Here is a 12,730-nt window from a genome sequence, read left to right on the forward strand (position 1 = left end):
GCTACACCTCGAGTAGCCACAGCAAAGCCTGCGGAGTCCTCTGCTAACGGACTCGGATCCCTCTCCAAGTGTTGTTTAGGAGACGACAAATAGGGTCAAACCCAGCCGCGCTCACTCGCATTCTGCTTTAAACCAGCCATTCTTACTGAACAACTCGGTGGCTGTCCCTTGATTCTGCTACATCTAAATAAGCCTTACAAATCTCAGCCGAGAGAGTAACATGGCAGCAACAAGAACAAACCCGCCCCAAACCCAACCCAGAAAGACGAGGAGATGTACCTAAGAGCAAGAACGGGGCTGGTAAAACGCCGGTTTAACCGGGATGTCCCTTTACAGGCACAGGGCTTGAGTGACAGCTCTTTGGCGCTGGTTTTGAAGGGATGTACTCACCGGCGCTGCCTCTCGACGGGCGGAGGCGCATTCTCAACTGGAAGCGCCGCACCGCAAGGCAGGGCTGTAGCTCGGCTGCTTTCACCCCGTGATGCTCCTGATGTCAATAAGCCCCGAAAACACCTCAAATAAAAAGGATTTAAAACCCCATGAGTGGAAACGCAGGACCCCCTGTACATTCTGCAACCAACCGGAATCAAAGCTACAGACAGCAGGCAGGGGCGCGCCAGCTTCTGATGGTGTAACGATGGTATGGAGATGGATGCAGGACACAAGGTGTCTCAGACCCTGAGGTGGGTGGCAGCAGGGAAGAAAGCTCTTCCCGAGGCACCTCGCTCTTCCTGATGTCCATACGCTATGTGAGGGGGAAAAAGTGTTTCCTCACCCAGGTGTGCAGGGGGTGGGGGACGGGCTCTGTAAAGCCCCCCGCTCTTGCAGGAACGGCCCCGTGCACTGGGGGTCAGCCCCAGCGGCTCCAACGCTTCACTTCCAGCTTTGCTTTCTGGAGGTGTGTCATGAACGCCCCCAGAGCTCGGCGCTCGATGAACGACTTCACCCTTGCGCCGCTCGGGCGGCCGAGCACAGACCCCTCTGCGCGGGGGGTGTCCCCGAGGGGTGGCGGAGCCCCGCGCTGCGCTGCGCTCCATGTGCGCGGGCGCCGGAGGAGGCGTGTCCGTCCCCTCCTACCCCCCCGCCGCGCCGCCTCCCGCTCGCCTCTGAGCCGGCACCGGAGCGGAGCGGCGGGCGCGGAGCTCCCCGGCCCGGCCATGCCCCTGCGGGGCCCGGCGGAGGCTCCCGCCCGCCGGCGCTGAGGCCGCGGCCGCACCTGCGGGCGCCTCCGTGTCGTGCCGGGGCGGCTCTCCCGCCTCCTCCCGCTCCCTCCCATCCTCTGTCGCTCCCTCCCTCCGCGCCCGCCCCGTCGCCGAGCGGAGCCGCCAGCGGTGCGAGCGGAGCCGGAGCCGGGGCTGCCCGCGCCGCGCCGCCCTGCCCTGCCCGCCCTTCCCCTCCTCCGTCCCGCCCAAGCCATGAACTTTGGCCGCGGCCCCGCGGTGGTGTTGAACGTCGGGGGCACCCGGTACTCCTTCTCCCGGGAGGTGCTGAAGGATTTCCCGCTGCGGAGAGTGAGCCGCTTGCACGGCTGCCTCTCGGAGCAGGACGTGCTGGAGGTGTGCGACGACTACGACCGGGAGCGGAACGAGTACTTCTTCGACCGGCACTCGGAGGCCTTCGGCTTCATCATGCTCTACGTGAGGCACGGCCACCTGCGCTTCGTGCCGCACATGTGCGAGCTCTCCTTCTACAACGAGATGATCTACTGGGGGCTGGAGGGCTCCCACCTCGACTACTGCTGCCAGCGCCGCCTCGACGACCGCATGTCCGAGACGTGCTACTACGCGGCGGAGGAGCCGCCGGGGGAGCCGACCCGCGGCTCCGAGGGCAAGGGCCGGCGGCCGCCGGGCGCTGAGGGCAGGAAGTGGCTGGAAAGGATGCGGAGGACTTTCGAGGAGCCCACGTCTTCCGTGGCCGCGCAGGTCCTGGCCACCGTCTCCATCCTCTTCGTCATCGTGTCCATGGTGGTGCTGTGCGCCAGCACCCTGCCCGAGTGGCGGGCGCCGGAGAACCGCAGCGTGGAGGAGCAGAGCAGGTACACAGCAGAGTCAGTGAGGGAGCCCTCAGGGTAGGAGGATCCTTTATTTTCCCACTGTCCGGTCCCCGTGTGTCCCGTCCAGTGTGTCCTGCCCTTCGTCCTCACGGTCCATAGCCGTAACCCGCCGCCGGCGGACATCGCCTGAAACCCGCTGCCCTGAACGGGGGATCCGGGGGGTCCGTTTTGGGGGTCTCTGGGGGCAGCGGGTTCTGCCGGGGGCCCCGAGCGGCGGGGAGCGGGGCTCGGGCAGGCAGCGCATCAGGTGCCAGCAGAATACGGCTCGCTTCTCTGTAAGGGTGTCTCCGACTGCGCGGGGTCTTGCAGCTGTGATTTCCCCCGTTTGAGGAGCCGCAGGACTCCTTGCCCATACAGAGAAGTTAAAACACTCGGAAAATCGTGAGGTCTTGCAACTGTGGAGGGAAAAACAGGGGAAAGAAAGCCCTAAAGAATGCATCTCGCTTCTGTTTTCCTTTAGGGAAAGCACAATGCTGTGTGTACGCTGCCTGTATTCATTCGGCTGGAGAAGATCCAGTGCCTGTTAGGGTTCTGCCCGTGTAAACCCGTGTATGTGGGGACAGCCTTAATTCTATTCCTCCTTCCATCCGAGATTCTCTATGTGGGGAACACAGGAGATGATCAGGCTGCGCATTAAGCTCTTGCAAATGCATCATGCAAGCGCCCCAGCATATGAATGTAACATGTATTTACATTTCCTTTAAATAAAACATAGGTAAGCACACTAAACATTGCAGAACAGCGTCAGAAACCAGGGCATGGGGTATAAGGCTCAATCCTCAGCCTTTCCAGCAAGGACAAGCCCTTTTCTATCTTCTTTGTGACCTCAGTTTAGGGTTACATCAATGCAACTCTGCTGACTTAAGTATCATTGTCCTTTCTCTCTCTCTGTTCTCTAAAGAACAGAATCACAACCAATCCGGTAGGATTTCTCCCATAAATAAGACATAAAAAGGAAGAGGGACACGGGGTTGTTCGTTTATTAACTTCTCACTTCTTTTAAAACAGACAGGATATTCAAGGGAAAGTTTTCAGCTTCTGCTCTGCTGAGGGGGCCCTACTGTGAAATTGCAGCCTTGTCATTATGAAATCATCATCTTTTACCATAGAGTTAATTGGAACGTGATATATTATAGCCTAGCAGCCAAATTAATTCCTTGGAAAGTATGTTCAGAGTTTCCATTAGCTTAATGGAAAAGTGCACCTGTGTTTCGCATTCTAGTTGAGCCAAAGTATTAATTGTATGCACAAAAAGCAAGATGCCGATTTGAAGCTGTTGATTCCTGCTTAGATGCAGGTATGGCAGAAGTTGCTCTTACAGGTTCTTCCAGTTCCAAAGCCGCCTGTGAGCAAAGGGTGGATGCTCTGGGTGATCTTTTTGTAAGGCAGAAAATTGCATAGATACCCCCAACAGACAGGGGAAAATAAATGCAGCACTACCATAGCATTAGCATTAGGCATTCCTTTGTTCAGTCTTCATGGGGTGGGAGTTAACAGCAGTTCTTTTCCAGAGAGAGTTCAATTTGCAGAGGAACAAGGCATGGGACGTGTAATCTTTGTGTCATAGTGCCTTTGGCTTCAAGAACCTCTGTGTATTATACACACACATCCTTCTACTCTTCTCAGTGATTGCCTGTTGAAGCACCAGGTCCTAAATACTAAGGTAAAGCGTAGGTGAGCACTTCTCAGCGCAGTGAAGGCTGCTTTTAAACCCCAAAGGACCACTGTCAGTGGCAGGGGGAGTTTCTTCAGTACCAACAACAGATGAGAGAGGGATTACCCGAATGGTTGTGGCTGAGCAGTTCTAACATCTTCTTGCAGGAGTCTGTCACATACACACACTGATACAGCTGATCATATGGAGCTGATCACAGCTCGATAGCGAACACATGGAAAACAGATAACAGATGTGTTCTCTCTGCCCACAGCTGCCGAGGTGCCTTGTTCTATTATGGGAGCCACTCTTTTCTTGGTTGCATATGCTGCACCATGACTAAAAAGCCTCTTATATCTGGAAAAAAAAGGTGTGAGCTACAGTTGCTTTTATGTGAGTGATCCAGTTCAGCTCAACCACTTACACAAGCCATAGGATTTGACCTGACATCCTCAGTTGTCATCTGACTGTATTTCCCCTTTAGTTGTTGATATCTTCTTTTCTTCTGGCTGTAGTTATTTCATTTAGAATGAGTTGGCTTTTGAAAGCCTCAGTAGCCAAGTGGCCGGTTTGGAAGCACACAGGAATGCCTGGGAATTCCTACTCTGGCAATACTGTCCAGAGGCTCTTAAACTAGTTTCTGAGACATTTACAAGTTTGAAGCCAAATTCTGCCCTTTGTTCATTAACCAATAGGAACCATAGGAGGCTCCTCATAGAAATGAAGAAATTGTCTAATGTGATAATGATGGTTTTTGTCAAGAGGAATTGTGACATGAACACTGCATGCGGGCGAGTTCTGACTCGCGGGGCACTGCAGTGACTCGTGTAAAGACTTTACCTTCTTCTAAAAGCATCTTTTGTGCTTACTATCAGTAAGCCCCAATACAACATCCTCCCCCCCCCCGATGTTATGTTACAGTTCAGACAGGTGCCTCATGGATAATGTCTGTGGCTGAACATCCCCAGGCCCCCTTAGGGCAGCTGCAGTGAAATCAGCTCGAGCAGCTTGTCTCCAGCTTACCTGGGCATCATCCCTAAAGCCCTAGGCTCACTGACTCTGGAATTTACGGAATCAGCCTCTGCAGTGAGGTTTGCATGGGGGCTCCTGTGGCTCCCAGCTAACACCAGTCCACTGATGCCTTCCACAAGAGGAACTGAGTCCACCAAACCAAAATCATTACATTGCTCTGACTTGTCATGGTGACCATGCTCTCCAAGGGTGAACTTATTTCCTATCCTTTTGGAGTAACACCCTGTGGAAGGCAACAGAGAACCCCACGAGTAAGCCTTAAGGAGAGAGGGATGGCGAATCCGACCTCTGCATTTCAGAGGGCCTACAGAGACTGGCAGTGTAATCCCTTGGTTTGCAGGTCCATTCCCCAGGTCCTTCTCAGGATGAGGGATGAGTGACTGAATTTCTTGTGGTTTCAGATTCTTGCTCTCTTCCCTGCCTTGGCATGTTTCACTTAGAGCTAGAGATTTGCATCAGATTTGCACAGTTTAGGAGCAGACAGCAGGGATGCCTGTCTCCCCTTCTGTTGCTTCTGGCAATTTCAAGTCATCTTTGCTCTCCTCCGAACAGTGCCAGGAGATGCACACTGCGGGTCTCTGTGCAGGAACCTGTCCGTACACCGATTTAGGATCATAATCCTTTGGGAAGAGCTTCTCAAGCCAGTAACGCAAAGTCATTTGAAGCTGCTTTACTGCCAGCACAGTTCCATCTACCTGCCTTGAAACTACTTTTCTAATGCTAAATACAACTAGCTTGTTAGCACAGGGGAAGGACTGGTGCCCTTTGCATCGAATGGTTTGGGTTGGAAAGGATCTTAAGAACACCTACTTTCAACCCCTGCCACGGGCAGGGACACCTTCCACTAGAGCAGCTTGCTCCAAGCCCCTGTGTCCAACCTGGCCTTGAACACTGCCAGGGATGGGGCAGCCACAGCTTCTCTGGGCACCCTGTGCCAGCACCTCAGCACCCTCACAGGGAAGAGCTTCTGCCTTAGATCTAACCTGAACTTGCCCTGTTTCAGTTTGAACCCATCACCCCTTGTCCTGTCGCTGCAGTCCCTGATGAAGAGTCCCTCTCCAGCATCCTTGTAGCCCCCTTCAGACACTGGAAGCTGCTCTGAGGTCTCCTCGCAGCTTCTCTTCTCCAGGCATTCCACTTACTAATCGTGCTTAATTTTATATTGAGAGAATCACTTGGTTATCAAGCCTATGAGACTGCTGTGTTCTTAAGCAAAATTAAATCAATGCAGTAACTTCTCCATACAGCATCCCTCACCTGGTGCCGGCAGCTTGGGGCTTTTTTTCCATCTCTGCGAAACATCAGCTTAAAAAGTTCATTTAAATGTTAAAACACACAAAAATCATTGTTCCTTTATGGTGTTTTAGAACACCTGAATGCTCACATCCAACGTTGTTCAAAAAACCCCAAAATAACTTCTTTCCTGGGTAGCATCTAACCTGAACACCGCATTTTTGCGAGGTTAAAACAGGAGGGTGAAGGTAAAGCAGGGAACTACAGACCTAGGTTAAAAACAGATGTGGATTCTTCTAATGTATTTATGAAAAATAGAGGTAACATGAAGAACAGAAGCACACCAGTGCCTGGCTGCAGGAGAACCTTAACAGACCCACTACTGCTAGGTGCCAGTCATGTTTCAAAGTACATGGAATAGACACTGAGGACAGCAGGGCTCGAGATGTTCATGTCCAGGTATCCCAAGAGAGCTGTGAAAGGCATTTGCCCCTTCCCTGGGGAGTGCTGGGTTGTTACAGCCTCCCACATCAGGCGCTGGAGTTTAATGCATCAAGACATGTTATTGCTACCAAAGCAGGGATAGAATGGAAAAAAAGCCAGTGTGGTTTTTCATGCAGGGAAACCGGCTGCTCTGTGGCCTTCCTGTGCTGTTCGTAATGAGACAGAAGCCCTGCTCATTTCCAAAGGATTAAAATCATCCCCCAAACATTTGCTGGAATGACCAGTCCTCTTCCTGAGCAGGAATTTGACCACTCTTGGATGATTTTCAGCTGTAATGTGCTTGACATGGAAATAGGCTTTAGCAACAATTTAACAAATCAGTGCCGACAGACTTTAATCCTGTCATAGGCTGTCTTTAATCATATCTGTTTTCCTCATGTGTCCCGTTGATGTGTATGTTTTATTTACAAGCTTTATAGAGAATAGTGCCACTAAGAAATATTTTGGCTAAGTTTCAAGCGCCTCAGAGAGGCATATTGAGCGGATTCAAATTGGCACGCTGGGGCAAAGAATAATGCTAAGAGGAAATGTTCTAAGACATTCACAATATGATTTTTTTTTTAAAGTAATAATATTTGCTGAATATTTCAATAATGTTTTCAGGAAATCATCTTTTCTGAAGTGGTTTAAGTCATTGTACATCAACCACCAGCTTATTCTGAAAGGCAGTTATCAGATGGCACAGAAAATGGAGCAGTGATGGGATTGCAGTAGAATCGAGGCTTGCAAAGGCCTCATTTTCTGTTTATGGACAAAGGACTCATTAGAGCAATCTTGAAAGTCTGTTAAGTACCAAGAGGCTGAACATTTTAGGAGAAAAAACCCTCTTTCATGTGCTGAGGTCTGGGGCAATGAACAGCAAGTTTGAGCAGAAATAACCTGTAACTGAATAAAAATGAGGACTTAGGATTTTCTCTCATTATTTATAAATTTGGGGAGGAATCTTTAAGGAAACACTGCCTGAGGTTATTTTTAATTCCCCCTCTCCTTTTGAACAGCAGGTATTTTAAAACTGAACTGGGGAGTGAGGGGGGAGAACCAACCAAAAACTGTGATGGACGTATATAAAATAGGTACTACATTTCACCATAGGAAGCTCATGATTTAATTACACAGCTACATATTGTAATGCAGCATTATTCCAGGAATAGGCAATAAAAGGCAGTTTGCCCTATGCAGCAAATACTTTAAGATTTGTTTACAGAAGATGCAGTAACTTTAGCCTTCTGAGCTCATGCAGTTTATTTGGCTTTAACTTTATACTCAGTTAAGTTCCCTTGAGGACTAACTGTTATATTTGCTTTCCTTCTTAGATGTTATTTATCCACTGAAAAGGTTAGCTATAAAGATAAGTCACTACAAGGAGAGGAGAGGGAAACTTGAGCCGAAAGTGAGAATGTGGCTTGTAGCCCTCTAGATTTCCCAAGAGGCCAGTTCTCACCAAAGCGCTCATTTGACGTCATTCACCAGGACTGCTGAAATCCATCTACACAGGCAAAAAGGAGTGACAGAGAGAGGGATAATGGAAAAGATGTTCCACTGGTGGCGTGGCTAAGAAGTAAGGAGAGGAAAGAAAAGAAGGGACACCTTGCTTCTGTCTTCTCCTTAGCCAGGATGCGTACAAGTGCTGGAAAAGAAGGATAAATGTGAAATGGAGAACTGGAAGCACAATATGTAACGGAGTGGCGGTAACACATCTCCCACTGCCTTGATCTCGCTTTTTCATTTCTGCATCAGTGATGTTCCTTAGCTCTCTTCCAATCCATTCTACAAGAAAAGGCTTCTTCAGCCCTTCCTTCTGAAGTATAACTGATTTACAGTATTTCTTCTGCTAGGAAGTGCCAGAGTAAAGCAATGGATTGATCACATTTTCACTTGCACAACTATTTCCCAGTTAATAGCGGGCCCCTGCATCAATGTGGGTTCATAAAGAAGACTTCTACCTCTTTCCTTGGCCTGTCTTTTTCACCAGCAGTTTGAGTGAAGCAGAAGCCGGTCACCGTTGACTTCGCATCCCAACAGGTCTGAAACCAAACTGATGAAACTGGGGAGCTGACCCCTACATACAATCACAGCTTTGTTTGCTACTGCAACGGTCAGGGCCGAACTGCTTAAAGCTCGACTCAGAGATAACCTGCCTCATTTGTGCCAGAATGAAGGAATCACGTTTCCAACGTGATCAAGGCATCAGCAGGCAATACCAAGTGAAAAAGCTTTAAATAGTTACGAATTGCTTTTTCATGTAAATGCTCCATGTCACAAGATACAGGCAGCACTACTGAGAAATCTCATACCGTGTAGTGAAATACTCTGGTGGAGTTGCTGACTATTTCTGACTGCAGTATTCCATCCAGATCCATTTTTTCTTTTAATCATGACATGAGAGCTCAACTAGCCGATATATTAGTACATTAAGACTTTCTAAGTGTGTCCATTACCATGACCTTCCTGTCTGACTGATTTTACTAAGGGAAGTCTTAGGTATTTCCTCATCATGTGGAACAAGGCTGTAAGAGAACCTACCCTGAGTTCTTTCATCCAAAAGGAACGATAATCCACATTCATACAGTAACTTCCATGTATTCTGTACATGACTCCTGTTTAGAAGACATTCAGATCTGAGCATTTTTTACAGTAAATGAAATGTGCATCTGAGGTAATGTTCACTCACCTTCATTACTAAAAGAAACAGGAGTATTTTCCAAAGCTTAATCTTTAAGGGAACACATCATTCTTCAGAGCAAGCTGGTTTTGAAATTCACAGGCCTTTCCATCGAAAGGTGCTAACAGGAACAAGTGTTTTATAAGCCCTTTATGAAGAAAGGCCACTTGCTGCAGAACTTTCATTGTTATTCATGAAACGAGAAAAACAAGGTCTGGTTTCAGAGAATAACTATTTTGTTAAGTAATTAATTGATGTTTATTTAAATCTGCTGTGGCTAGAATGACAGTGTCCCTTAGGACTTTACATCAACTGACCGTTACTGTTTCCTCCATTTTTTAACATAAAACTCAATAAATAAACAGAAATTAATAATAAATAAAGAGAACTTTAGTGTATCAAGCTTTGATGCAAGTTAGTTTATAGAATCTATCCACATAATTACAGCAGTTACAGAAGGTGGTTTTTCTAGCAGGCAACTGTATTAATAATGATAGATTTCAGACCTGGTAAAAGATGATACAGATGTGCTGGGGAAGCAAGCTTTTAGGTATGAAATGACAGTTGGATTATTACTTGCAAATCATTAAGTTGCTCCAGGCATTACCTTGTTAGGATGCCTGCAGCAGCAAAAAAAGGCTGCGATTGTATGCAGCATTTTCAACTCCCCCGTTTCATAGCAGGTTGGTTGCAGACATGTTGGGATGAGAAGTCAACGGTGACTGGCTTCTGCTTCGCTCCAACTGTTGGGGAAAAAAGATAAGCGAAGAGGAAAGAGCCGCTTCCATTCCCTCCTGTATTAAACAAGTGTGCTCAGTCTCTGTTCAAGACTAGGGCTCTTTTCAGGTGGGAGGTTTGAGATTAAAGCCCCAACAGTTACAAAATAATCTCAGAGGAACATGGTTTTCTGTTCCTACCTTCCACTGGTTTCAAGTTGAGATATCCTCAAGGCTCATTCCCTGCGCTGGGGCCTGAAAATATTTAAGAACATACTGAAATCACCTTCCAGGATTTCTTTTCTTCAGGCCATTGTCTGTATTTGGCAAGAAGATGATCTTGCCCTGGTTACTTTGACCTTTTTGCTGCAACACAGTTTAGATGGAGTTAAAACAAATTCAATAATGCAGAGCACAGTGATAAATGGGAGGACATGTGCTTATTACTTTGTGAACCCAACGATGAAAAATAAAATACCATCTGTATTTACTGGTAATACCTATAAAGTTCCGAATACAGTTCTAGGTAAGCACCTGTTTGGGATGCAGATCAAACAGACTGGTTTAGGTTGGTTCCTGAAGAACCAATTTGCATGACTTAGCCAATGCAAAGGTTGATTTCTGTCTACTCGATCTTCATTGCCATTTTAGTTTAGCAGCCTGGTTCTATACATTGCTGTTCGTAACCAGCCACCTCACTGAGCCACAAACCTTGGCATTCCAAACTGAGTCAGGCCTCACAGATTTAAAACAAAAAAAAAGAACAAAATCCCCCAAGTCACATTTCCTGTAGGCTTCCAGTGTTTGAAGGCATATTTGCCCAGTATTAGGACCAGCAGCAACCTGTGATACAAAGCAAATGATCAGTGAGTTCTCAGCAATGATCAGTTTAAACTCCTTACTAGACCCTCAAGTTAATTGCTGAAACCTGGTGCTCCATGTGTCGGATGAAAACAGCATGGCTTTCTGTTCCTCATTTGTGCAGGTCTCGGTGTCAATTTGGTGATGTCTGTGCCCAAACCAAACAGCCACTACCGTTTCTGCACAGAACATAAAATACTGCACTTTGTTTCCTTTGACAGGATAATCGAAGCTATCTGCATAGGCTGGTTCACTGCAGAATGCATCGTGAGGTTCATCGTCTCAAAAAACAAGTGTGAGTTTGTCAGAAGACCTCTCAACATCATTGATTTACTGGCGATTACTCCTTACTACATCTCTGTCCTAATGACAGTTTTCACAGGGGAAAACTCGCAGCTCCAGAGGGCTGGAGTCACCTTGAGGGTCTTGAGAATGATGAGGATTTTTTGGGTGATTAAACTGGCTCGTCATTTCATTGGCCTTCAAACGCTTGGTCTGACTCTGAAGCGTTGTTACAGAGAGATGGTGATGCTCCTTGTCTTTATCTGTGTTGCTATGGCAATTTTCAGTGCACTCTCCCAGCTTCTTGAAAATGGGCTGGACTTGGGAACAAAGAATAAGGATTATGCCAGCATTCCTGCTGCTTGTTGGTGGGTGATCATCTCGATGACCACGGTGGGTTATGGTGACATGTGTCCCATCACTGTCCCAGGAAGGATTCTTGGAGGAATTTGTGTGGTCAGTGGCATCGTGTTATTAGCCTTGCCAATCACTTTCATTTATCACAGCTTTGTGCAGTGTTACCATGAGCTCAAGTTCCGATCTGCTAGGTACAGTAGAAGTCTCTCTGCTGAGTTCTTAAACTGACCCAACTTGCATTCTGTTGTAGTTACTTGCTAAGCTTTGTCTTAGAAGAGAATGGTGGAAGGTCCCTTCGCGTGTCCTCCTTGACTGGATGGTCCTGTGGAACAACATTCTTGCCAGCCTGGAGAAAGCCCGTCACCATTCAGACAGGAAGGATGGCCATCTGCCTTGGGCATCTCGCAGGGACAGGGAGCGATGCTTCAAATTTGAGAGAACAAAATTAACACAAGAGGATTCAGAAGTCCTCAACCAGACCAGCTTGGTTTTCAGTTTGCCTTTCCACGTAAAAGCAGAACAAAAAACGGGCTCTGTCATTCCCATAATTACATCCATTCTAAGCAACATGTAGCAGAAGTTTTTCAAAGATTTCAATATCTAAATGCTCTGTAGAGGCATTGATAACTTCTTGCCTGAAGTATCTCCACTTTTAACTCAGATAACCAAACTAGATACTGAAGGAGAGTCACTGCTACTTTTGAGCTTCATCACAGATTAGAGCTGGTTCTGTAACTCAGGAAAGATGAATAATACATGACTGTAGGGCAACAAATCTTGAGGCCTGATTCTGATCTTTGGTGAAGCACACAAATCTTCTGTAAAACCAGTGAAGTCAGTGGCATTTGCCTGAGTTTGATAATTCAAAGTGCAAAAAGTGCACCTTTGAATCACAGAAAGGTTCGGGTTGGAAGTGACCTTAAAGATCATCTAGTTCCAATCCCACTAGACCAGGTTGCTCAATTAGCCACAATTAATTTCTTCTCTGGAACCAAATCGTTAGTGGAAGGAAGTGTTGTACTTTACAAAGATCAGCATAAAAAAATCAGGCATTGATAAATACATTTTCTGGTAGCTTAGTGGGGGAGCTATCCATAACTTAGGTACATTCAGTTCAGCTCCATCCATCTGAAGTCACATACTCACAAACATAGATTCCCCCCATTTAATTAAACATATACATCTTATTGAAGGTTCTCTAAGACCAATTGTAAGATTCCATCACTTGCAACAGTCTGGAGAAAGCACTGGTAAACAAGAGTAGCTGCTCCCTTTCAGATGAGACTTCATCATCTTTAAATCCTGCAGTCCTTACTGAAAGATACACTTTAATGGTAGTTTAAAAATAACTGTAAAAAGCCCGGAGCATACCAAAG

The 12,730-nt window shown here is 47.2% G+C and overlaps 1 protein-coding gene across 2 annotated transcripts; it reads left to right on the forward strand.

The window, feature by feature from the left end:
- Positions 1-1,415: 1,415 nt before the first annotated feature.
- On the forward strand, positions 1,416-11,582 carry KCNG3 (potassium voltage-gated channel modifier subfamily G member 3; the record flags this gene model as incomplete). Of its 2 annotated transcripts, none has more annotated exons than XM_080615299.1 (2): positions 1,416-2,068; positions 10,937-11,582. In XM_080615299.1, the coding sequence occupies 2 exons, from the start codon at positions 1,416-1,418 to the stop codon at positions 11,580-11,582; spliced, it is 1,299 nt and encodes a 432-aa protein (XP_080471425.1). The 2 variants fall into 2 exon arrangements, with proteins under 2 accessions (XP_080471425.1, XP_080471426.1); XM_080615300.1 differs by having other exon boundaries at positions 1,416-2,035.
- Positions 11,583-12,730: the final 1,148 nt, after the last annotated feature.

Source organism: Psittacula echo, assembly GCF_963264785.1.
Source record: "Psittacula echo genome assembly, chromosome: 4".
NCBI classification, from domain to species: domain Eukaryota; kingdom Metazoa; phylum Chordata; class Aves; order Psittaciformes; family Psittacidae; genus Psittacula; species Psittacula echo.